The 26,452-nt window shown below is 42.6% G+C and overlaps 1 protein-coding gene across 4 annotated transcripts; it reads left to right on the top strand.

The window, feature by feature from the left end:
• CMTR1 (cap methyltransferase 1) lies at nt 655-26,452 on the top strand. 4 transcript variants are annotated; one of them, XM_021390281.1, is made up of 25 exons: nt 656-841; nt 1,277-1,372; nt 1,875-2,016; nt 4,448-4,590; nt 6,797-6,955; nt 8,220-8,312; nt 9,048-9,119; nt 9,763-9,857; nt 9,961-10,033; nt 10,230-10,428; nt 12,445-12,563; nt 12,799-12,895; nt 14,115-14,247; nt 14,783-14,962; nt 15,374-15,430; nt 16,399-16,456; nt 17,068-17,136; nt 17,310-17,441; nt 17,961-18,083; nt 18,805-18,896; nt 19,530-19,598; nt 20,139-20,186; nt 20,745-20,857; nt 21,397-21,505; nt 23,184-26,452. In XM_021390281.1, exons 3-25 carry the CDS (start codon nt 1,887-1,889, stop codon nt 23,314-23,316), a joined length of 2,496 nt encoding a protein of 831 aa, XP_021245956.1. In that variant the 5' UTR covers nt 656-841; nt 1,277-1,372; nt 1,875-1,886; the 3' UTR covers nt 23,317-26,452. The 4 variants fall into 4 exon arrangements, 3 of the variants coding, with proteins under 3 accessions (XP_021245957.1, XP_021245956.1, XP_021245958.1); XM_021390282.1 differs by having other exon boundaries at nt 655-1,372; XM_021390283.1 differs by lacking the exon at nt 1,277-1,372 and having other exon boundaries at nt 1,877-2,016.

The raw sequence follows: 26,452 nt of genomic DNA, 5'->3' as shown, positions 1-26,452 counted from the left end.
TCAAACTTCGTGCGAAGCAGAAGACAACTCCGTTAGTGCCACAAGTCCTTATGAGGTGTTGCCACAGGCGTGCATTAGCTTTCTATGCAGTGAGAGGCTGTAGCACTGCTGGCCTTACAGAACCAGTTCTGGCAGTGAGCTGTACTTGTTTCACGGAGAGGTGCCCGGCGGGGCCAGGCAGGCTGCGAGGAGGGCCGGGCAGCCTGCAGGAGTCATCGCGCTCCGAGGCTGTGCCCGCAGCCATGGCCGAGGCTGCGGTACTGCTGGGCAGGGCTCTGCCATTAGCACGGAGGGCTTCTTCCCTCGCCAAGTGCCATCAGGCTGAATAACAGGTACCTTAACGACTCTGCCAGCGCTCCGTACGTATCCTTAAGTATCACGTATGTATTTTATACACGCAGAAAACATTTTAAATGCGTATTTCCGCTCAGCTCGGGGAAAGCAGCGGGGCCCCACAGGCCAGGCCGTGCCCGCGCAGCCGTTGCTTAGCGACGCGGCGGGGCCTCGCTGAGGCGGGAAGGGAGAGCCGCTCCACTTCCGGCCCCGCAGCTGCCCGCGGCGCGCCTGAGGGAGCGCGGCCCTCGGTGCCGTCACGGCGGGCATTGCGTCACTGGAGCGCGCCGGCGGGCGCGGAAGGACCGGAGGGAGGGGCCGGGGCGGGGGCAGCGGGGAAACGAAACCGGCGGGGGCGGTGCCGACGCGAGCGCTGCGGAGCCGCAGCCTGGCCTCTGAGCTGCGTGCCGGGAGAGGGGCGCGGAGCGGCGAGGTGGGACGAAGGGAGGCTTTGGGCTGCGGCCGCCGGCCCTGAGGTGTCGGGGGGAGACGGAAGCGCGGCCCCTTGGTAAGGCAGCGCCTGAGGAGCAGCTCCCGGGGCATCAGGGAGAGCCAAGAGAGGAAGGAAAGGAAACCCTTAGTAAGCAGAGATCCGCGCGAAAGGACTCTGCCGTAGTGCAGCGGGACGGTTTTCAAGTGCTGTTCCTGGGGATGAATAAAGGCACGGGTGTTAGGCTGAGCTGTGCGCGTCTGCGGATATGAGCTTGATAACAAGTGGTTGGAAGCAGTGACCTGGGGCACCTCTTCTGGTGCGGCGTTCCCCTGTAGGGTAATAACCGCCGGTAGGGTTGTATTGATCTGTATACGTAGCATGAAAGTTCTGCTAGCATTTCAAGCATTTCACCTCTTTACCTGTTTCTTGGCTCTTTTTGTCTGTGGGCCTTCCCAGGTAGGTGCTGTTAACTTAGTCTGAAACGTTACTTATTTGTCTGTCTTAATGCAGTGTTTATCTGCCACATCCAGAAGCTTAATATCTTCCCAGTGCTTCCTGATGGAAACCACCCCCTGAGTCCCCATTTATAACAGAACTCTAATAGAGGTAATGTAGAAAAGCCTTTTGTAATCAGTATTCGTACAGAAGAGATCAGGTTGTTCTGAATTTCTTGTGAGAACCCGATTCCACTCTGTGTGTTCTCCGTTAGTTTGATCTTGTTTGCTCATTTCTTGTGTGTTTGGATTAAACAGATCTTTGATCCAATAGTAACGTTAATTGTCATATATGTAAATTATGTGCTGACATCTGGGTTGTCTTCATCTACTAGCATTTAATAGTAAGTAGGATGTAGAAAGGATGCAAAGCTAAAGTTGTTAGTTACAAGTGAGCTTCTGGATAGATTTTGTTTGTTTACTTACACTAGCTGTTAGGTAGGTTCAAAAAACCCAGTGTTTTACCCAAAGACAGCTCTGGTTGTGAAGCATAATACAGAATAATCCATGAAGTGACTTGTGCTGCCATGCTGCTGGTATGAGTTGTGCGCCTACCCTTCAGCATGAAGAGGAATGTTAATTTGTGTAGTGTTTACCAAGTGTAATCTTCTTTCAGAAAAAAAAAAATGAAAAGAAGAACTGAGCCTGAATTTAGCAGCCCCCAAAAGAAGCAGAAGAAGAAGGTAGAAGACTTGGGTTTAACCCTCAGTTCTACTTCAGATGATGAAGCTCACCTTAGTAATCATACTACTCAAGGTACAGTTGGAGGTTGTATGTGTTACTGTGGGGAATCTAACTAACAAATAGGAATTGTAGGGCCATGAGGATGATCAGAGTGCTGGAGCACCTCAACTGTGAAGAAACGCTGAGGGAGCTGGACTTGTTTCTCTTAGAGAAAAGAGGGCTCTGGGAAGACCTCACTGCAGCATCCCCATACTTAAAGGGAGCTTAAAAACAGGAGGGAGACTTCTTATATGGTCTGATAGTGATAGGACAAGGAAGAATGATTTTAAACTAAAAGTAGGGTTATTTAGATTAGATGTTAAGTGGAAGTTTTTCACTCTGAGGATGGTGAGGCGCTGGCACAGGCTGCCCAGAGAAGCCTTGGATGCTGTGACTCTGGAGGCATTCAAGGCCAGGCTATTTGGGCATCAGAGCGGCCTGATGTGGTGCTTGGCAACCCTGTCCATGGCAGGTGTTTGGAACTGGGTGGCCATTAAGGTCCCTTCCAACTCAAATGATGGTTGGCATCTCCCGGTTGATGGCCAGAACTTCAAGTCTGTGCTTTGACTTTAGTAGAAAAACGATGTCATTTTTATTCACAAATTTGTTTGGTGGCAGTTTTTTTTTTTTTTAAGCTTTAAAAAAAATTTTCACATAAACACTTTGGTCTGGGGATTTTTTGAATGCAGACGTAGGAAATAGACAAGTGCATGGCCAAAAGCTGTAAAATTCTTTTTATATGTGGATAGCATTAGTCTCTTCAGTCTCAGGAAATATTTTTGTTTTGGAAGCTTTCAGTACTGAGGAGTTGTTGTGCAGTAACAGAATAATAATCATGATAATGTCTAATGTCTTTTTAATTAAAAACAAAACAAACGAACACAAGACATTAGACACATTAGACATTGTCATATTCTCCTGCATTGCAACGCCGTCTCTTTTATTGGATCAGTGTGAAAATATTTTTTGGTAAGTTGTGGAAGCTCACATGTGTTTTGTTTCAGAAAGAATAACTGTTTCGGAGTTACCTAAATCAATTGTTTCATTTCCTCCCTTCTCCCCTCCCCAAGCTGGAGAGTGCTTTCTTACTTGTAGTATAAAGAGATGAGGAGAGTGCCCTACACAATTGCTGTCCATGATGTGGGGTGCTTTAACTTCTTCCAGGATGGTACTTAGTGTTACTTCACACTCTTTGTACTTCTCAGTGTTGGTATTTCCCATAGTAGTCAAGTGTTAGTAAGAAAAGGGTGTCAACACAGAAAAAAGCAAAAGTGGAAGGGGAAATGGATGAAAAGTGAGTGGTCAGCTTGAGTAGTCACAGTGGTAGGGTATGGTGTGTGTACGTGTCCTTGGAAATGTTGAAAGCAGGAAGAGTTGCAAAGAGACTTTCTGAAGATTATGTAATCTGTCTTGTGTTTGAGAACCCATCATGAACTCTGGAAAACAAAATGCAGCTCAAAAGCAGGCAACAAAGGTAACTGAAGCAGAAAGCAACGACTGACCCTAAGTAAAATCTTTTTGTTCCTGTTAATCTCTAAGAACTTTTTGAAGGAGAAATGTAACTTGTGTGACAGATGCTTGAAAAGTAAGATGGGAATATACTAGTGCAAACGTGCTACATCATAGCATTCTTTATTTTGAGCTGAAGGTCTCAAAGGTTAATACAGTAAGCTCCAGCATGGTACTATCTTGAAGGCTGATAGTTCAACAGCAGAGATTGAACGCCTTGAAACAGTTACAACTACAGCCAGGTATTTCACTGTGGTGTCTTTCACTTTCTTCGCTAATGACCTTTACTGATTTACCTTGGTAATGACATTTCTTTACTAATTCTCCAGTTGTTTCCTGCTACTTCACTGGCATTCAGTTATCCATAACAGGAAGGTAGAGATCTGGTTGTTGGTTTTTTTTACCTAGAAAAGATTTAAAATTCAATCTCTTCTAGGTTGTCTTTTTTTTTTTTTTAATACATGTATGCAGCTACCTAATTCCTTCATAAGTGATAAGCAAGGAAAGATAATCTCTGCTGACAATGATTATCTTGAGGTAACTTTTATGACTCAACACCTAGTTGTGCAGAGCAGCACAGAATGAATTCTAGTAGTCAGTGAACAAGAGGGGCTCAAGAGGCAGAGATCTAATGAAGAGTGTGGCTATGCTTGTTCTGGATTGCTGCTTCAGTAGCCTTTATGGCCTGCCCCACAGTACTGACTTTAGTAGGACTGCTGTGGTGCTAGATAAATTTCTGGAAGGAAATCTGTACCATTGCTTCATCCTCATTGTGATCACAGCGCAGGGAAAGGGGAAGTACTCAGTGGGTTGTAGGGCCTCCCTCCCCACACACCTGGTGCGTCATATTGTGTAGTTCTTGATGGAATTATTGAGATGTCTTGGTGGTGGTGGTTTTTTTCTTTTGTTTGTTTGTTTTGTGTGTATTCACTTCTTTCACTTTTCTTGTTTTCAGAGTCTTCCAGTAGCAGCAGTGGGTCTGAGAGTGAGAGTGATGAAAAAAGACTTGCCTTCAACAATGAGTTCAAACAAGACTCTCTTGTGGAGGGTACTTCATCCCGCTACTCAATGTATAACAGTGTCTCCCAAAAGCTCATGGTAGGTCAAAACAGTTTTGGACCAAGCTGTTAATACCTGATGAGAACAAACTGAAAAGACTCTGAAAAGACAGAATCTTCTGAGATTCTGATTCTGGTCCTCCTTGTAGCAGGGTTCTCTGCTTCTTTGATCCATCTAGTAAGCAGTTCAGAGAGGCAGAGAGAGGTTTGTTGAAGGGAATTTATTAAAAAAAAAGTTGATTCATGTTCCAGGTGCTGAAACAGGGCGATGAATGTGAAGAAAGAGATCTTTGAATAAGGCAGTTTGCTGAGCTGGAAAAAAGTCCTACCTTGTGTTATTTTGCAATTATGTTTAAGTTAACATTCTGTCAGAAAGACCTTAAGAAATTCTAGGGTTGATATTAATACATTTTGGTCTTGGAAGCTGACAGGAATACCCTTGTAGAATTATTACCTTAACTGTTAAGGTGTTTGTTTCAAGTAGTGCTGCTCCAGTTTATATAGGGCCAGAGGTTTCTTGGAAACATGTGGAGTTGTGCACAGTAGTAACTGTAACAGCTAAACTTTAGGGATGATCACCAATCCCCTAATTACGTAATGATAGTACAGGAGAGAAAGAGTGTTTAGGAAGTTCTAAAGAAATCAGGGACTGTTTCTCATGTTAGTCTCAGATTTGACAACTTTTTTTCTGACTATAAAGGCAACAGTAAGCTCTAGAGAAGTGAAGCTTCTTTGAGTCCTTGCTGTTACACATTTCCTTATGCAAACTCCATCACTGTGATATTGGGAGTACCTCGTAACCCTGAAAGAATTTCTATTCATGATAAGAGAAATAAAAATTATAGTCCTGGGGCAACAGGGGATGGTGAGACACTTGTGTATCACTTGAAATGTGACAGGAAGTCCAGGACTCAAAGGAAGACTGAATTGGGGTCTCCCTCTGTTTTATGCTGCTTTCTCAGGAGTGGGAGTCAGCTCCATGGTGGTGTGCCATCATGTACTGCCCTTTGCCAAGTCAGATCAGTCTGCTTCTAGAAACTGGGAAGTGTTAGTTCCCGCTAGAATTGGGAACAGGGAGGTACTGCCTTTCCAGGAGATGAATTGCTGCTAGCCAGCTGTGTCATACGTCTGTATCAAGCGGGAAATTTCAGATCTTGCTAAATACAGAATTCATTGGGGTCCAAAGGCTGGGGGTTGCTGACTGTGCTCCTCTGTGAATAAATCCTGTTGCTGATCACTGATTGTTCGGAGTCTGTCCATGTGTGTTTTTGTAGCTGGGCTGCAGCTTGATGATTCTAGCACAAGTCTGTTTTTCTCTTGGAGGGTTCTCTCTGAATTCAGAAGGCTTTTCTTTTTAAAGTTTCTTAAATTTGAATACAAAGATTGAGTGTCTGGTTAGATGAGTTGGTAGCATTAGGTAGGTAAAAGGAAAATAGTTCTTTACTCTGTTCAAAACTCTGTCCTCAGAATTGTATTGTGGTCGGCTCAGTGGCTGTCACGTTTGATGTATGTATTTCAAAGACTGACAGTTCGCACAATTCAAAGCCAAGTAACAAAGGCAGAAGGAAAACACCATGTACCTTTGTATAAAACCTGTCTGATATTACTGTATTGCTTGTCGTACAGATTGATAATAAGCAGTGTTTCTGTTATTTTTCACAGGAGGGAGTATATGGATAATTTATTCATCCAATTGAAACTTTACTTAAGTCTGTTATTTACTTATTGTTTTGTGGATACATACTGGAGGGAGTGACACTGACTACGTTCATGCTTTTGTTGTTCTATTGTTGCTAAAATTAATGCAGCTGTTAAAGTATCAGTTAATGAACATCTTCCTTTTAAGTGAAGAGGTGGGAGTGTGTTTGAGGAGCAGTATGTCTTGCATTCCTCCTCTGAGTATTAGGTGAATTTTAACTGATGCTTGTAATATATGTGACAGCATGTTCACAACAAATAATATCACAATATGAATTTTTTCTTGTGCCAGCGTCTTTGGTTTGTAAACCCACTGAACACAGTGACGAATGTCTCTGTCTGTTGGAGCACACTGTTCCTTTCCTAATTCGTTGTATTTTCAAGTGTCATTCTTTACATCTAGCTTTTTCTGTTGTTTGTTTTTGATGTTACTGGCTCCAAGTCACTCCAGTGCAATGGCTCTTTTTCCAGGCTAGTCTTTGATAGCAGTTGCAGTATGTAATCCCAAATCCTTTCACCTCACTGTGCTCCCTTTTCTGTCTTTGTAGGCCAAGATGGGCTTCCGGGAAGGAGAAGGTTTGGGAAAATATGGCCAAGGTAGGAAGGATATTGTTGAGGCCTCCAATCAGAAGGGAAGGAGAGGCTTTGGACTAACCCTCAAAGGGTTTGATGGGGAGCTGAATATTGATTGGCAGGATGAGCCAGAGGTAAGTATTTACTGTTTTGAGTACCTTTCCATTGCTGTGTTCAGGATTTGCCCTCTGGGAATGTTTTTTTAGTGCTGACGTACTGCTACTGTCAAGTGACTCAGCTGGGTAGACCCAGACTCTATTTTGTTGCAGGATAGCGTGTTTTCTGGCACCAAATCAGTTTCAGATGGATTGTTGCTGTGATCTGTATGATTCGTTCCTGAATTTATAGTAGTGAACGTGATGGAAAACTGTTACCGAGCTGTTTTGTTTTATTTTGTATGTCATTGTTTTTCATACTTGTATAGGTGATATTTTTTAAGTGTCTTATTCTGTGTTTGTATAATGATCCTCAAAAGAATGCTGAGATGTCCTATTCCTGTGTCTTGTCAAGCTTCCCTTGCTTCAGCAGGGAAGAAAACTGAAATAGGTGCTGTCAGGAAAGTAAAGCCTAGTTCTGACGCTGTTAGATGTGCAACAATTGCAATATGTTTGTATTTAAAGAACAAACAAGCCAAAAGAAAGCACAGCACAGAATCCTAGGGATCTGGTCAGCTGGAGAGCAAGCCAAAAGGCCCCAGCCAGTGTGAGTCAAGGGCAGCAGTGCTATCAAGTTATTTATGCTGCACTGGATTGTTCTTTCCTTTCTTTGAATTGTTTTCAGTAATTAGAAATAATATCAGAGGTTGTTCCTTTAGGAGGAGGAATTTGAAATGTGTTCTGTAGACTCATTGCTTTAGGGGTCATTCTTCACCACGTTTCTGCATCCTCCAGCAATTAGATGTTATTTATCATTTGCCCTTGTGGATGATGATGTTATAACAAACATAAGAAGGTAAGATGTTAACAGCCTGTCTGTGAAGAGGTGGCATTGCTATGAACTCTACTGGCAAAAGAATTCCTTCCCTAGGTTATTCAAAATATTTAAGCCTTGAATTAAGTCATGGAACTGGGGGAGCCTTTCAGAAAGAACTGGAAAAACAGATGTGTGAAGCACTGCAGGAGTTTTTTCTGTCTCTAAAATGTACCTTGAGAGTACTAGGCTATAGCTTTATTGATATTTATCAGATGAGAGGAAAGTGGTGCGTGGTCATTTTTTTGTTTGTTTTGTTTTGCATTTATTCAAAGAAATGAAGCATGTTTTAGGCAAGGGGGAAAAAAAACCTACACGGTTGGCCCACAAGTTGTGGCTTCGCCCATTATGGTAGAATTGAGAAACAGTTGGCTGTTACATTTTGCTAGCAAAAACTTTCTTGACTCTTCCCATGTCTTTTGTTTGCAGCCTAGTGCCTATGAGGAGGTGGACTGGTGCCTTGAGTGTACCACAGAAATCCCTGATGCCCAGGAGCTGAAGGAGTGGATGACTGTGGGGAAGGTAGTTTCTTAGATCCTAGTACTTAGCCTAGGAAGACACAGGAATGATTACTCAGCCTGAAACAATTGCCTCATCAAAGAGTCATCGAATAGCCTAGACTGGAGGGAAACTCTGGAAGTTGCTACTGCAATTTCCTGCTTAAAGCAGATCCAGCTAGATCAGGTTGTTTAGGGCCTTGTTTGGTTGAGTTCTGAATATCTCCAAGAATGGAAATCTCACAGCCTGTTTGGGCATCTACTTCAGAGTCTGATAAACCAATTGTCAAAATTATTCTAATGAATATTCTTTGTGTTGAAGCTTGTATTTATTGTTTCTTATCCTATGACTGTGTGTCTCTGGGAAGAGCCTAGGTTGACTTTCTCTTTCCTAAGTTCAGGTAGTTGCAAACAGGAATAGGATCTCCCTTTTTGATCTCTATTCTGAACAGACTGTTCCCTCAGTCTCTTACACACCAGATACTACTACACCCTTGTCATCTTGGTGGCCTGTTTGCTGGGCTTGCTACAGTATGTCAGTGTCTGTCTTGTACTGAGGAGTGCTAGACTGGATGCAGTATTTCATGTGTGGTTGTAAGATGCCCAGTAGGAGAGAATAGCACCTCAACCTACTGGTTATGCTCTTGCTAATAACACCTAGTATGTGGTTGACAGGCTTCATCCATCACAAGTTCATGCTGCACTCTGAAATTACTCTTAGCATATTTGTTAATTGTTATGTGTTCTCATCCTGCTCCAGAGGAAGATGGTGATTGAAGACGAAACAGAGTTCTGCAATGAAGAGCTTTTACTTAATGTCCTGCGGTGCAAGGTGAGTCCCCTTTCTTGGAGAGGAATTCAAGTTTTGTGGAAGCAAGTTAAATAATTGAAGGAGTCTGAGTAATTTACTTAGGTGATCAGCAGGAGCTCAGCACATTCTCTCTCACATCTGTGCCACTGGTGTGACCTGGAATTTTGTTTGCTACTTTCTGTTCAGTGACCTGTTTTACACCTCAGCCTTCAAAGAGATGAATTAAAATGGTGCTGTCCGTTTCTTAGTCAGTTCTACTGCAAGATTGTAGGTTTGAATGAGCTAAGGAACTAAACTTCCTTTCTTTTCTTGTGTGTTCCATCTTTCCTTCTAGATTTCATCATGCCCTTATGAATTTCAATGTGTGTGTGTGTATGTATGTGTGAGAGAAATACCTTCACCTGTGACTGCTTTTGAGATATCTACTGTATTATTAGGCTCTAGAGCTGTCTGTACAGAATTCTTCAGTGTCATTAAATTTGAGTAAGAATTGGGCTAACTTAGAAGAAGAGTGGATATCATTATGTGACAGAAAAACACTCTATATTGGTGAATCAATAGCATAGACTGCTAAGCATCGTATCCTCATGCTTCTCTCTCCTTATGTTTATCTATCCCCCAAGCTTATGTCAAGTCCAGGTTAATTTGGCTTTTGTTTGTGCAGAGTGTATTTGATGAGCTGGATGGAGAAGAAATGCGCAGAGCCCGAACAAGATCTAACCCCTATGAGATGATCCGTGGAGTCTTCTTTCTGAACAGGTCTGTAGCACTTCCGGTTATGTAGGTCTTCTCTCCTCTATGTCCACTCTCAGTTGGGGGAGCCAAGGTTGAAACTCATAGGTTCCTATTTATGTGTTCACAGAGCTGCAATGAAGATGGCAAATATGGATCATGTCTTTGACTACATGTTTACAAACCCTAAGGACTACCAGGGGGTGAGGGCCTCTTTTTAACTTTCAGAGCAGTGCTATCTCAGTGTGGAGAAACTGGGGAGAAAGGAGAATCCTTAGAACACTAGCTGGAAAAACAGGTTCTTGAAAGATGTTTTTCTGGCTGAGTAGTGCGGTTGATAGGATCGACTGATGGAAGCTGTTACTGGGTGAGTAGAATTTCTTCAGTTTCCTTTTGCAGAGGCCCTTGATAAAGGAGCGAGATGCAGAGCTGCTGTACTTTGCTGATGTGTGTGCTGGTCCTGGGGGCTTCTCTGAATACGTCTTGTGGAGGCGAAAGTGGCACGCCAAAGGATTTGGCATGACCTTGAAAGGACCAAATGATTTTAAACTTGAGGACTTCTATTCTGCTTCCAGTGAGCTCTTTGAGCCTTACTATGGTACGTAGAGTGTGCATAAATTTTTATCTGATGTTTTTGCTTGTGCTCCGGCTTCTGTGTCAGGAGTGCAACTGGTATTGATACCAGCATGGGGATTTAAGAGAAGCTTGATGCTGGAGAATAATTTTGCAAGGTAGGAGGGGGCTGTCCTTTGAGAAAGGACTTGAAATTGGTGAACTTGCACATCAAGTCACATTTCTATGCTTTTTTCCATTCTGCCAATAAAATGTGTCCTGATGTAATAGTTTGTACTTGAGCTCATCTGAAAGCTGCAGAGTACTTTAACGTGCTTGTTTGAGAATAGTTTTCCTCACTTGTGTAATCCTGAAACGCCAGTAGTGAGATGACATGCCCAAAGACTATTAGCAAAGCCAGAGATAGAAGCCCTACTTGCCTGACAGATATTATGCTTCTGTATCAGACCTCTGTAAATCTGCTTTGGTAATTGATTGCGGACTCTCGGTAAAGATAAATACGGCAAATTAAAGATAGAAGCTATATCTGAATCACTGTGACTAAATGACCTGTTTAATCTAAAGAGGTTTAAGATGTTACCGTGACCGTGAGCAGACTGTGTGTGTACACAGAAAATTACTGCATCTTACCTTGTGGGTGATGGCTTGTTACATTGTTTGATGTATCCCTGCCCTCTTTCTGCATAGCCTTTTGGAGTAGGAAGGGAAATTGATAGTCTTGCTGCTTCTTATTTCAGACTACGTAAAGGAAACTCAAATGTGTGCGTTCTGCAGAGAAAGGGTAGCCAATTTGCCACTGTTGACGTCTAACCGTGAACTCTTAGAGAATAGTTAGTGCTTCAAGATTAGATCTGTTAAAAAGAAGGTTCATGGCAAGGGCAGCAGAGCAGAAAAACTCATTGTTTTAATGGTTGCACCATTTGGATCTTCATAACTCACTGCAGACTGGTGCTTTTGTGAAGATGATACATAGAGAAATGAGTAGCCTGACGACTTTGATGCATTTTCTTGATTCCATTTCTGTCTGTTATGCTGTAAAGTCTAGTGAGATGTGTACAAACTCTCTTCCCGTGATGGGAAGAAAGTAGGCTGCCGTGATATTTGTATTGTAAAGAATGGTAACAAATTCTAGTGTCACTTTGCTTAGTGACAGGATGATTGATGAGGAATTTAGTCATCAAAGCACAGTTGTGCATCCTGATATTTCTGCTTTCTAGTCTTGCAGTTCTTCAGTTAATAGAAGTTGTAGCTGTAGAAGATTTGTAGGGACTAATACCAGTTAGAAGTTTGGGCTTCTTCAAAGTGGGAATTGGTAACCTCTAGAGTACACCTTAGATTAGCTTTCTAAATTGCCAGCCTAGGGGACAATGTATCTCTCTTTAAAAAAAAAAAAAAAAAAAAAAGCCATATGAAAAAACTATAAGTATTCATGCAACTAAAGCCATGTTTCCATTTTCCTACCTCCTTTACAAACTTGTTTATATGTGAATGTTTTTTGAGGCTGCTTTTTAAAATTCTAGATTAGATTGTGTTTGGACATAGATAATAAGGTTTCTTTGGATTGATGCTAATTCTTAGTTGAAGGTTACCAATGCACCATGTGAATAATTTTGCCTTGCTTGTAAAAAAAACATGTTACTAACAGGTGAGCCATTCGGTGAAATTGTCTCCTGCATTTTCAGTAGGTTCAACTATTTGCCATTTCCCCTTGGTTGAGAATATTCTGTTGTAATGCAGTTCTTGACTCAGAGGAGGGCAGTGATGGATTTGTCATTTGGTGCAGCTAACATACAAGTAGTCTTTAGAGCATGGTTATTATATGGTTTTATTTATTCAGATGTTGTGGTCAAAGCTAATTTTCCTAAGATAACAAGCATCTCTAGTGGTGAACCAGGGAATGTATGTATTAATGCTTATTCACCTATCGAGGTCTGTGTAGCTTCTGACTAAATACTAATTGAATGCAATAGATCACCTGTATGTACTGATCTTTTAGTCTGCTTTGCAAACGTGTTAGTAATTGTCTCCTCTTTCCCCTTAGGAGAAGGAGGGATTGATGGAGATGGAGATATCACTCGCCCAGAGAACATTACTGCTTTCCGGAATTTTGTTTTAGACAATACTGATCACAAAGGAGTGCATTTCTTAATGGCTGATGGGGTTGGTCCCTTTCTTTTTCTTCCTGTACTAATGACCAAAACTAGTGCTTCAGTCTGTGTGTGTTAAGATACTTGACACGTGTTTGTATTTTCTTTGTGAAATTAAGGCTTACCATTAAAATTCCTGGTGGCAGTGTTTTGTGTTGTAAAGAAATTACCGTGATTCCACGAGTCAGCCATACAGAATTGTTAGCTTGAGTGATCAAAATGCTAATCATGTGCTGTATTCTTTGCAGGGCTTCTCTGTGGAGGGTCAGGAGAACTTGCAAGAAATCCTAAGCAAACAGCTGATGCTTTGTCAGTTTCTTATGGCGCTGTCGATTGTTCGGACGGGTATGTTCTATCCATCAATCTTCCTCCTTCTTTAAGGTGTGAGTGGTGTTGCAGAAGGATGCTGTAGACTTTTATTAACATACCATAATGTCTGCTGTGCCATGAGGCTGAGCTGCACAGGATTGAGTGTGCATTCATTCTGAGATAGTTGTCACAAACCTAAATGAACTAGGGCAGAAAAATAAGACTGTTTTGCTTTTCTTTGCGAGCAGGAGGTAAAATGCATTAGTTCAGAGCTCTTAACAATAGGTTATGTAGCTGTCTTGGGCTGAGGTCACTAGTGTGATTGCTGGACAGTATATCTGAGCTTTTTGGTATCAGTTGGACCAGCTGCTTTCTGAATATTCTGGCAGGCTGGTTGAAGCAGAGCAGTAGTAATTCAGTTCATTTTCCCTTTAGTTTGTGGCTTTTCTCCTTTAAATCTGCCTTCTCTGTGATCAACACCAGCTGATGTCTCATGCTGTCTCAGGTATACCCCGTTGTTACCAAGCGATGGATATTATAGTTGTATCTGGTTTTGACAGTTCCTTTTTTCTGCAGAGTTTGGTTAGCATTTGGCATTGATACATGCAAGAGCAGAAGATAAAAATAATTATCACGTTATCATTTATCCTGTACCTCGTGTTCAGAAATACCTGAGCCAGTGATCTGCTTAGCAGTAGTCCTGAGTGTGATGTGGTAAAAGGAGCAACCTTTTTGAAGTCTTTGTTCTCTGGGTAGATATAACTTTGTAAGATTGACTGCTTTTTGTTTAGTGTAGTTAGGAAACTTGTTTGAGGTCTGAGGGTGTCATAGATGTTTTTCTTTCTATTCTATTTAGGTGGTATCTGTTAGTTTTTTCCTCCAGTGTGAAGCTTCTTGGTCCACGTGTCAGAGCCCTTCTCTGCAAAGGCTTTTATATAGCATGCTTCAGTACCATAGGATACAGTTTGAGCCTGGGAAGGGATGGTAGAGAGTGGGTAGAAGGCTTGCTCTTGAGGTAGAATGCATGTTGATTTGAGCATGGTCAGAAAACTGCTTTTCCCTTTGTTGAAAAGAAATGGGAAAGATGGTTTGCTGAGTCCCATTGTCCTACTTCATAAAAGTGTTTTAGGTGGTGGTTTGTTGTCCAGAATCACCTATCTTTTTTTCTGCGGAAGATAAGCTTATGGAGATGCCTGATATCTCAATGTATCTTTATAGTCTGCTGATGCTGGTGTGCTTCTTCTCTCTGCTCTAGGAGGACATTTTGTCTGCAAAACCTTTGACCTGTTTACTCCATTCAGCGTGGGGCTCGTTTATCTGCTGTATTGCTGCTTTGAGCGCGTGTGCATCTTTAAACCTGTGACAAGCCGCCCTGCTAACTCAGAGAGGTGAGATTCTTGAGCATGAGGGATTACTAAAGAAAGCTTGATCTCTAATTACAATGACAGATGGTTTTGGTTAAATGGAAGCTCTGTGACCTCACCCAGTTGTCGGCTGTCTTGGAGGAGGAAGCGTTTTAGATGGCTAGCAAATTATGATTTCTGACAAGGTAAAGAAGTATTTGCCAAAGTATGCTTGCTTTTCCCTGCCTGTACTGAATTCCATCTATAGAGAAAACAGAGGAACTAAGTATGTAACAAATTCTGTTCTGCATGAAGCAATTAAGCTTCCATTGAAGCCAGAAATTATTATGTGTATTATTATCCCTGTCAAGTATAGCACAATTGATTTACTACTTTAGGGAGATCTGTGGTGTTTCTGAATAGGGTTGAATTTCCCTCTCTTTTCAGAGAGTAGAAGGTGATATATAACGACTTTGGTTAGACTTCACCTTCTTGGGGATACTCTGAGCATGAGCATGGCAGGAAGATTGACTATGTCAAAAAAACTGAACCCAAACTGTCTCTCTGGCTTGCTCTGCAGGTATGTGGTATGCAAAGGATTAAAGCTGGGGATTGATGATGTGCGGGAATACCTCTTCATGGTGAACATCAGACTCAACCAGTTGCGCAACTCTGATGTGGATGTCAATCTAGTCGTCCCATTGAATGTGATCAAAGATGACCAAGATTTCTATGATTATATTGTCCAGTCCAATGAAAAGTAAGTGCTTGTGAGCAGTGAGGGCTGCTGGCTCTAGGCAGGTCAGCCCAAATGGCTTTCAGTTGTAGCTGCTTGTACTCATGGAGGTGCTTGTTGATGCTGATTACACTACTCTGCTTTTGCTGCCTGAGAGGCTTAGCAGAGCAAAGGGATACTGCACAGAGAAATACTTTATGCTATTAGGGAATATTTGGCCTCTGAATGCTGTCCTCCTATGTAGAATGGAAAGGAGGCTACCGCCTAGTTTTTTTCCAGTGGTCTTCTTATCACTTTGATTAATGTTGATGATGATCAGTCACTGCTTTGAGGGTCAGACAGATTTCCTTCAGTTGTTCCATCAGTCTTCCGTGTAGAGTAATGTTGATGGCAATAATCAGCTTGTTCTCTGACTGAAACTTTCCTCTCTTTCAGCCACTGCAAAATTCAGATAAAGGCACTAGCTAAAATTCGTGCTTTTGTTCAAGATACGTGAGTATATTCCTCTGGCTTTTGATGGGTATTGAATTAACCTACCATAAACAAATTGCTTTGCCCTTCTTTAATGTGTTCTTAATTTGAGCTGGTACACTGCTTGGCCTTTAGAGCCAGGAAAATTAATAGTGCTTTTAGGTAGCTCTGTTTGTGTCTCTGCCTGAGCTGCTTGAAGAAAAGTGTGGGTAGCTGCAGTCCTGAAAGTTGATGGTTACCACCCTTACTGAGATGGCTTCCATGTGTTGCGTGTTTTCTGAGTACAATAAGTGGGCCTGCTTCTTAGCAGGACTGTGAACAGAAAATATGAGCAATACCACCCTGGCTGGTACGTTCAATTCTACGCCTAAGATCAGTGTGGTCCATAGCTCTTAATTTTCCAGGGATGATTCAGTATATCTAAGTAACGTACCTAGAACTACCTAAAGCAAGTGGCAAAAATTTCTTTCATATAAAACTAAAGTCATTGCAACTTATAGCTGTTTCTCTGATGTGGCTTTTAAGTTTGGGTGTCATTCAGAGAAAATACATAACAGAAAGCTGAGTGAGCCTGAAATCCAGATACTGTCTTAAGAGTTAATCCTAATGTTAACACTGTTTTTTGTGTTGCCTTCAGCAGGTCTTCACTGCTCTTTCTAAGTAGGGCTAGTAGGTTACAGCTCTTGGAGATAAGCATAAATTCATACTAACACTTCACTTGAAAGTATTGATGCCTCAGTGATACTTTGAGATAAAGGCTGTGTATCAGTAATGCATACTGAAGCAAAGCTAAACAAGGGTGTTGGGAATGTGTGGAGAGAGAAGCAAAATCCTCCTATTTGAGAATAACCTTTTGAGGAGCGCTGCTTGTTTGTCGTTCCCGAGCCAGACACTGAAAGATGCAAGTTTGATAGGGCTGGGATAATTTGATGCTGGAAGAACAAGGAAGAGACTTTATTGTTTTAATAGTCTGCTCCTTTTCTCTTGAGGACACTGATTGAGCCACGACAGGCTGAAATCCGAAAGGAGTGTCTCCAGTTATGGGGGGTAAGTAAGCTGCAAAGCAGAGAGATCATGAAGGTATCCTTGCTGTGATGAAGTAGGAATGGAGCTGCAGTGCAGATGAAACTTTATAGCCAGAGGTTTAATATGTTTGTCCTTTAGGAAAGACAAAGATTATTTGAAGCTGTTCATGTAAGAAAACAGGATGGTGCTTGTGAATTTGGTATATGACTTAACTGAGCAGACTTCTGGTTGCCTTGCTTTGCTACAATTGAGACGATTTTATAGAATACCAAATGAACTCAGCACCTAGTGGTTTCCAGGTGGTAGAGTTATCTAAAGAGTCTCTTTCCTGAGCCTTTGACTGCAGTCGTATCATACGTATGGTAGCGTTTCATTGAAATGTGGATGGAATCAAAGATGTAGCTGGAAGCTTTTGGAAGCTGCCCATTGTTTCGTATGAAAAGTGGCATGCCTACATTAAATTTGAGAAAAATGTGAGACTTTGTTTGCTAGGTAACTTCTCCAGTAACCGGAGTCCCAAGAGCAGTAGTTTCAGGGGGCAGGATGGTCTGCTACACATTGAAACCAGAAAGGTTTGTCTGAACGTGTGAAAGAATAACCCTTATTATCAATTGTTTGGATTTTTTTTCCAGATTCCTGATCAGGCTCGTGTTGCTCCCTCATCTTCAGACCCCAAGTCCAAGTTCTTTGAACTGATCCAGGTGAGACGTTACCTGGAAGTTTCTTCTGAGCTCTCTCATGCAAACAGACCTTTTCCCTGCAGTAATTAAAAGATGAAGAACTTAGTTCTGGATTATTGTTCTGTGCAAAAATTGCATTTACCTACCTGTTGATGTATTTTATCCAACCTGCCTTTCTATATGTTGCTCTTTAGGGCGCAGACATTGATACCTTCAATTACAAACCCACTCCTCTGAATTCCAGTACGCTGGAGAAAATCCGTCAGGTGTTCGATTACCGGTGTATGGTGTCTGGAAGTGAGCAGAAGTTCCTCCTGGGGCTAGGGGTAAGGCCTGAGAACAGTCAGACTTTACATCTAGGAGTTCTGCTGGTTCATTTTAGTGGTACTATTTTCGCCTTGCAGATTCATCCCATTCTTTCCTGACCTCAAAGGTCAGGAAGAATCCTCATCAGCAGCTCTGAACACTGCTAGTTATTGTATGTTTTTTTTTCTCCTGACTTCAGTGCTGTTCACAGTAATTAACCCCGTTTTTATAATTCCAGCCTACACTCTGTGACCTGTACTCTTGCTAGTGTCTCTAATTATCTTCACAGTCCTTTTAAAGATGTTCTATTTTTTGTTCATTGTGTAGATATGAAAAGACACTGACAGATTAGAGTCAATGTTTTTGTTCCTTTGCGGTAGAGATTAAGATTCCTCCTTAAAATTTCCCACAAAGAAATTGCTTGTGACAGCCTAGGATGAAAAGATTCTCTGAGGGGTGCTCTGGAGTTAGTCAGAGGTCTCTCTTCCACACATCCCTTCATGAAGCCTTGGGTGAATCTGACTCTGCCTTCTACACAGAAATCACAGATCTACACCTGGGATGGTCGCCAGTCAGACCGCTGGACTAAGCTGGATTTGAAAACTGAGCTGCCACGAGATACCCTTCTCTCTGTGGAGATTGTTCATGAGCTGAAAGGAGAGGTAGGAAGCTATTCTCTCTCTTACTGAGCAGCTGCAAATATAACATTCAATTTCATTTATTCTCTGTAAGATACTGCAGAATAAATGTTCTGTGTGCGCCAGGTGAGAGTCTTTTGCATTTGTCATTTAGAGAAACTATTTTGGATTAAGTTCCTTCTTTCTGACCAGTGTCAGAGAGATGAGCTTTTAAGATTGTTTTGAAATCCCTTTGTACCTGACATGCTGTTGGCCTACGTGCAACAGAAGATGACGTTGCCACTAAGACTTAATGTGATCTGTGGCTGTTTGGGTACATAACTGCACAGTAGTGACTGCAGGCCTTGGCAGAACATCCTTGAGGTATATTCACAATGCAAGATATTGCTACCTTCGAGTTTACCTCTCTTCTGGCTCCTCAAATGAGGATGCTGTGGTATGCTGGGCTTTGTGCTGTGCTCCCTCATGAGGCAGTGTTGTGCCGTAGAGCTAATGATGATAACTGTGGTCCTGCTTTCTCTGTGTCTCCTTCCATTGAGACAACTGTGTAGTTGACACACACCAGTTCTTGGAGGATGGCATGTTAATGTACAATGGAATTTGCTTGCTTCTAGTGTCTGGAAAGTTGCTCTCTTGCTAGAAAAGAATGATAAGCTGGCAAAAAAAAAAAAAAAAACAGGCTATAAGCCAAAACTGAAATACGAACAGACTACAGTCTGAGTAGTAAGTCTATGCCTTTCTGCAGGGGAAAGCCCAGCGAAAAATCAGTGCTATACACATACTTGATGTCTTGGTGCTGAATGGCAATGACATCCGAAACCAGCATTTCAACCAGAGGTATGTAGTCTCTGGAGAAGCTTCTTTCTCCTATGTGAGTAGGAATGACTGAGAAACATTGTTTTTATTGATGGACGAAGGCTGAACAGAGGTAGATGAGTGCATTTCAGTTGAACCACTTCTGTAAAGACGCATTGTGAACGAACCCTCTCAGAAGTGAAGTAAGTAGAGCTTCTCTTTTGTCTGTAATGTCCCTGTGTATTGAGGTCAGGTCTAGCTCCTTCCTTAGTCTGGGGTGAGGCACAATATGGATGAACAGAACATCCTGGGAGTATGAATAGCATAGCGGATAGGTGGCTTAGAGAGAAGGAAAGAGCTCTTCTGTTTCCTTCCTTAGCATCATGATGTTTCCACTAGTCTTATTTTCCTGCTTGTGGGTTGATGAGTTCAGCAGCACACGAGCTTGTAGAGGCGGCTATGGAGACCCATTCCTAATGTATAGCAGCCTGTGTCACTCAAACACGGAGAGTGTTCGAACTGGGAGAGTGAAGTGAAAAAACCACCTGTTGCTCAGTACCTATTTGGCTAGCAGTGGGGATAGTGTGCAAGTGTTGAATTGTCTAATCAAACTGTACCTTCTGTGTGTGCCAAAGATCTAGCTAAATTGTAGGATTCTCTTTCTGTTTTGGTCAGGATTCAACTGGCAGAGAAGTTTGTCAAAGCGGTTTCCAAACCTAGCCGACCAGATATGAACCCGATCCGGTGAGTGACTCCACTTTCTCAGCCTTGCATGTTTTGGTTTTACTGTGTTGGAGGATGGAGATAAGGAGCTGAAAGATGTCAGGCTGAAATGCATAGTTCTGTTACGTTCACTGGAAAAAGACTGAAAGCTCTTTAAATATCTAAAACAGAGTGATAGTGGAGAAGTTGTACTCTCCTTTCACCTATCAGGTATTCATGCTTTTGTCACAGGTGGACTGGTTGGTGCTGATCTCAGACGTGTGTTCTAGTAGGTCTAGTGCCCAGTTAGTGTTATCCTTGCAATGTCTTTTATGTCCTTGTCTGCTCATGGTGGAAAAGAGGTGATGAGCATACAGATGTCACATTTTCTCAAGCCAGTAGAAATAAGGCATTAGACTGAGGAGAAAGGTTGACCTTAGTCATGCTTGGCTACCTTGTGCTATACAAAATGAATGCGTGACTGCTCCCTACAGCTGGGACAGAAAAAGAAGACAATTATTTTTAAAAATTATTTTTTTATTTTTACAACACGTTTTTGTCTTGCTTCTGCTTTCCTCCCAGAGTGAAGGAAGTGTACAGACTAGAAGAGATGGAGAAAATTTTTGTGAGGTAAGTGACCAGCAACACTGAAGCACTTCAGGGCCCATGGATATCATAGGAGAGATGTGCTTGAGGAGTCCTGGAGAAAGAGCTTGTACAGCTCTTGCAGGTAGTGACTGCTGTTCTTGAGATGCTGCTGATTCAGAGAATCTTCCTGCTGAGTTCTAATACCATAGACATAGCCAACATGTTTCACAGTGATAGAAGTAGCAACTGCACTACAGTATTTGTGCAGAACTGTCTGGCTTGAAAGTTTAAGAGTTCAAACCTGAAATGGGAATCCCATTTGGATTAAATGTGGTAGATCATCACAGATCCTTCACTGTGATTCTAGATTTGCTACCTGATGTATACTGTACATACAGCTCTGCCTGTTTTCCCTAGCCACACAGGGGAGGCAAGAGACTGAATGCTCTAGGGATGTGATGATTTATACTGTCATACTTTCACTGTCATGGTCTGGAAAGAGTGTGCAGGTGGCACGTTGCATGCAAGAGGATTGTAAAGGAAGAAACAGGAGCTGCTGTGTTTGGCACCACTCTGTTATTGCCTTCTCTCAACATTCAGGTTAGAGATGAAAGTCATCAAGGGTTCAGGGGGAATACCCCGGCTATCCTACACAGGCCGAGATGACCGGCACTTTGTACCCACAGGACTCTACATTGTACGGACTGTGAATGGTAGGAAGAGAGAGTAACTTGCTCTTATCTTGCTTTTCTCTGTATCTTCAAGCAAAAAATAATTGATGAAGCTTACTCCTTCTGTAACTTAATAAGAAGTTAATCGTGGTATTCCAGTGGCTAGAGATTAACTGTTTGTTTTGTAGTGAACATAGCTTGGATTGGGAATAAGGTTCAGGGTATTTTTACGATGGTTTTTTTCTGTTACAGTTGGATTAGCTATTGTGTGGGTAATTCCATTTATTTATATAACTGACTTTTTTTTTATATCATAATTGTTCACTAAGAACATATAATAATACACGAAATATCCTGTTTGGAATGTCAGTTTTTAAATGCAGGGAGAACGGAGGTTTTCTCAGTAAATGCAAAATAGCTTGGGAAGTAGGTGATTTTGAGGGAGGAAAGGGAAAAGGAGTAAGAGGAGAATCACTATTATTATAGATTTCTTGTCCCTGCTTGCACTAGATGTGCCTTTATAACCACGCCTTTTTCCCCATTCCATCTTCTGTCTAATCCCTGGGATGCTTTTCTGCCAGATCCTTGGACAATGGCATACAGCAAAAACTTCAAGAGGAAATTTTTCTTCAACAAGATGACCAACGAATCAACGTTTGACCTCCCATCTGAATCCATCGCACCTTTTCAGTGAGTATAAGCTATGGCAGTTGCCAGAGCTGAAGCTGAGGAATGAGAGCTGCATCTGGGTTTGCACTGTAAGCGCAGCTTGGTCACCAGCAGAGTGTGCTGCGTAGACCAACACCTCAGAGTTTTAGGAAGCTGCTGATCTGGATGTGTGGATTTTGCTGTGAATAGCAAAAATCTTCTCACAACTTCCTTCCTTTATCTGCAGCAGAGTGCAAGTGACTGGACTTCTCAGCACCCCGGCAAGTGGAGGCTGAGTCTGGTAACTGTAATCTGTTACATCTCTGTATGTTTAGGTACTTGGTTGGAAGTTGTTAACTGAAGAGTCAGCCTCAGCTGATTTAGCCCAATCTCTGGTCTTAGTTGTAGGTAACTGGGAGTTGTTTAATGAGGGAGCAAGGGAGAAAAGCAGTGTCTTCTTGGGAAAGAGTTGTCATTGGGCAGTCAGCACTGTGGCTACTGAATGCCATTGGTATCCATTAAGTACTATGCCAGGACAATCTCTTGAGTACAGCAAATGTTGAGTCTGTCTAGCATGTCAGGGCTCATGGGTGGAGATGTTCTGCATTCTTTGCTTTCAGGTGGTCTCAGGAGATGCCTGCCACTACTAAGGACTTTGCCTCTGAGAGCTTGATGTGAAATAGGGCTCTTGATTCTCTCACTGAATCTCCTTACTTACTTTTCAGTAGTATTCTTAAGAATTCTTAAGTTTCCTTTAACCAGCTAAATAGAAGAAGGGGCTTAAAACTGTAAAAGCAGGGGCAGATGGTGCTTTTTCCTTCCATGCCTTGGTGTGGAGTTAGTTTGGCCTATGTACTCAGAAATAGGCTAGTGTGAACCTGCATGAATGTCTGAGGACTTGGAGCACTTGTGTAGGAAGGGTTGTGCTGTATTGTGCTTAGTGAATACTAATGTGTCTGTAATTAGCCATTGACATGTGCTCTTGTCGCTGTGCTTTGTTAGAACAGTAGAACTAAATAAGCTATGAATATTGTGTCAGTAATTGTACAAAACTTGAGGCTGCTGTGTCAGCAGTAATTAGCAGCTCTGTTTTCATTATGGCTGGGACTGTGTCAGTGCAGTGAGAGAGGGCTGTGCTTGATGGGTGGAGTGAAAGATGGCGTTGTAGGATCAGAACTCTTAGCTGCTGAGTGGAGCTTGGTTATTTCACACGGGAGGAGGGATGATCCTAGCTGCTTTTGTACAGCACAAAGAGCTGTTCATTTGCAAAGATCCGTAGGACAGCTATTACTGATTCTAGTAGGTTTATGGTGAGTGATTAGATTGCTGCTGCTGGCAGACTTTCTAAATTCTTCATTAAGACCTTTCTATTGCCTGCATTGACATTTTCTGAAAAACTTGTGGGGGGAGGTATGTTTTCCCTAATGATCTGTCTCCTTCCAGCAAATACTGAACTGAATCTTGAGCGAAGCTAGAAATTAACAAGTTTGTTTCCATGGAAATCTCTTAGGCTTGGAAGTTTCTGTACCTTATGGGCCATAGAGTTTGTAAGGTGAATGAATGAAAGCACTGGTCTTTTTCTAAGGCACTCTTTAGATCTACAGCACCTTTGTGTGACTCCCAGTGCAAGAGATGCTCTCTCTGTATTGCAGTTTCTGGCTATGGTGAGTGTTCTTCCCCTCTCTTGCCATATTAATCTTGCTTTCCTCTCTGTCTACAGTGTATGTCATTACAGCCGCCTCTTCTGGGAGTGGGGAGATGGTGTCAAAGTGCATGACTCTCAGAAAAGGCAAGATCCAGAGAAGCTATCAAAGGAGGACGTCCTATCCTTCATCCAAGCACACTACCCCTAACCCTAGCTCTCTTGAAGGGTGCTGGGAAGAGACTGAGCCCAGCTCTTTGGGGACTGACAAGACTGAGAGAGTCCACAACTATCCTAGTCTTCTCCAGAGCTGATTCCCTGGAGGTGATCTAAACTGGAAATGATATGCAGAAGGCATAGGACAAGACTCTAACTTGGCAATGTATATAAGAGTATGACCCAGGTAGTGCCTGCTGCTGGAGTACTTACGGTGACTCCTGGAGTGAAGGCCTAATGCCCTTATGTCCTGACCTACTGCATGCATGAGGCCAAGGGGCTAGCAGCTTTCTTTGCTCCTGTTAAAATATTCAGCAAGGTTTGTGGAGGTCTGTGTGTGTCAGGACTCTCCAGGCTTGTGCTTCCCTGGCAGTGGAAAGGAGCAGATGAACGATGCAACCCTGCATCGGACCTGGCAGCTGTACGTCCCCTTGGCCTTGTCAAAGGCCTTCACTGCCCAGTGGAGGCTATTAATTCACTGGGGATTGCTAGCATTGGGGTACAAATATGAATTCTTTTTGGTGTTTCCAACACGTCAGCTATCAAGGCACTTGGCTTGCCAACAGCAATTCCTGTGTGATGGTATCCTGTTGGGCAGAAGCCAGCACAGGTGATGCGTAGACTTTCTGGCATGAATTTGATGTTTCAGTGCCAGGATTTTCACAGATGTCTACAAGCTGCTGTTTCAGGGATTTCTCCTTTACAGGTCAGTGACTGATCTTGAACCAGCAGCCTGCAGTTAATTCATGAAAGTGTTTATGCCTCATGGTAATTCTGAGACCAAGGTGCTTTGGTTCTTGGTACTTACACTATTACCCAAATCTTCAGGAAGGAAAGTGGATGTGGGAGAGAAGACATAGGAAGTTGGGGATGCTAGAAGTGTTTAGAGGAAATTATGGGTATGTTTGATTTTTGTTAAAAGACCCAGGGCTTCAGTGAAGAGAGATCTTGACTTTGACCATGTTGGTTAATTAGAAGAAATCCTATCCCCTGACTACGTCCACTGGAAAGGTTATCAGACTTTCTTTTTAAATGTCAGAGTGAGCTTTGACGCTCTCCATGTCTCATCTGGCCCTGGAGCGACACCTGGGGTGAAGACACAGTGCTGTGACACTCTCAGCATGAAATTTGTTTCAACAGACTTCTTAACGTTATTTTGTGCTGAGCTCAAAAGTATTCTTCTGTTGCATGATTTACCTTCGGTTCTGGCTTCCATGGGGCTTTTGCCAGGTCTTCCACTTAAATCAGAAGCTAACACACAGTTGACTGCTTTCAGCCAAGCAGCAAAGTTGCCTTGTTCATTTGTTTGTTTTTAAACACAGACTGACAACAGGGAGGAAACTGATTTAAGGGTAGTCTGAACTGTGCCTTAAAGAAAGCTATAGGTCTCCTTGGAACTATAGCAGTTCCTTAGATTCTTATTTTTCTCCCCAAATCTGTATGTAGTATTTTAATGAGCTTTATGTTGTAAGACATGGAAGTTTTCACTCCCAGTTGTATAGGTAGGATGGGTGCCTTGCACCGCTCCCAAAGAGACCATAACAAGGGGATCATGTTGTAGAAGTCCTGCTTTCATCCACCATCTAAGGTCCAGCATCATGCATAAGTTTTGTCCTTGGTATCGTCATGCAGTGAATGTCATCCTACAAGGTGGCCGTGCTCTCTTAGCTTAGAGCATTTCCATGTCTTTACAAATGCATCATCTCCACAAAACCATGTGTTTTCTGTTTTTGTTTTTTCTTTTAACAGTTTGGTATAAATAACAGATACAAGTCCTCGCACCAGGCAAATTCAGATGCAGGCTCAATCACTGCAGAACCACACCTCCTGGCTAGGGGAGCAGCACAGAAGCTGGCATGGTCTGTTGGTCCATGAAAAGTGGAAGCAAAACTTGGGGAGTGGCTGGGAGGCTGGGTTGTGGATAAGTGGCCCTGAATATTGTGCAAGGGAGCTATTCTTTCCTCTCAAGCTCCAGCCTAAAGTGATGGAAGTGGATAGAAACATCTTTTCCCATGTTGGTGATCATTAATGGCTAGATACAGGTCTGCTGGAACAGCTGATGGACTACATGTTGTCACTGCATCCTGTGGATGACGATTTGCCCTGTTTTCAAGTATAGCTAATACATACATCAGAGAAATGGCAGGCTTCCTTCCCCCCACCTGAAGAACAAGAGCTCTGTAACTGGCAGTTTTTTTACTGGCAAAAGCACTTCCACAAGGGATTAAGAGGACTCTCTCTCCCAGTGGGCAAAAAAAGCACCTCCAACTGTGTGGTTTCCAGGCCTGTGAGCAGTTGGCTTTATAAATGAGTAATTTGAGTTCTGGCACTTTTGCAGACTGCCTTGAGGCTGTTGTAATGCCAGCAAAGCATGCTGCTCCCTTTGCCAGGCTCCTTTGGTAAGTATTATGTGCTCCACTCAGGGTTTCTGTGTCTCCTCTAGGCCAGCAGGCAGAAGGGTGACTAGGAAGTGTACTACAGAGCTTGTAGGCTTCCGAGGGTACAAAAGAAACCTGATGAGCTGCAGGCTAGCTTTTATGGATATTTCCGGTTTGCCCTGTTGCCTCCAGTTCCTCCCAGTTTTAATTTGCTTTTATTTTTATTTTTGATGCACTGAACCTTGATTCTGAATCCCCCTTCAAGAAGGCAAGTGTGAGGCACCATGCTACTTGCTTCCTTGGTGCAGGGTAAATACGGAGGGATTATGTTGGGAAAGGAGGCCGATGAACATCTTCTTGAAAGGAATGTTTATGTATGTGAATTGCACAATGTATTGTTATTAGGCTGTGTATCATTTTGTGTTGATTTCTATGCTTTTGTTGTTTCTATTACCAATACAGCCCCTTTAGTTCACCTCACTGCTTCTTTACTTTATTTCCCGCAAAATCTGGGCCAGCAGCCTGTGTTAGTGTGGCAACGGGAAACACTTCGCAGAGTTTAAAATGTTGAAGGTAGTGCCCTTCTAAAGGCTTTCCTGACAAGTGCTCCCTCAGGGCTACCTGAGGTATGTCACTGGACCAGATAGAGAGGAGACTGCAGGATGACAGGATTCTAAGCAGTGGCCTGAGAGGAGGCCTGTTTAAAAAAAAAAAACTGGAGGGGTAACAAAAAGGGGAAGGAAAAGCTGAAAA

The sequence above is a fragment of the Numida meleagris genome, chromosome 3 (genome assembly GCF_002078875.1).
Source record: "Numida meleagris isolate 19003 breed g44 Domestic line chromosome 3, NumMel1.0, whole genome shotgun sequence".
NCBI lineage: Eukaryota > Metazoa > Chordata > Aves > Galliformes > Numididae > Numida > Numida meleagris.
Note: the sequence above shows the minus strand (reverse complement) of the source record. Positions and strands in the feature narration are given on the sequence as shown.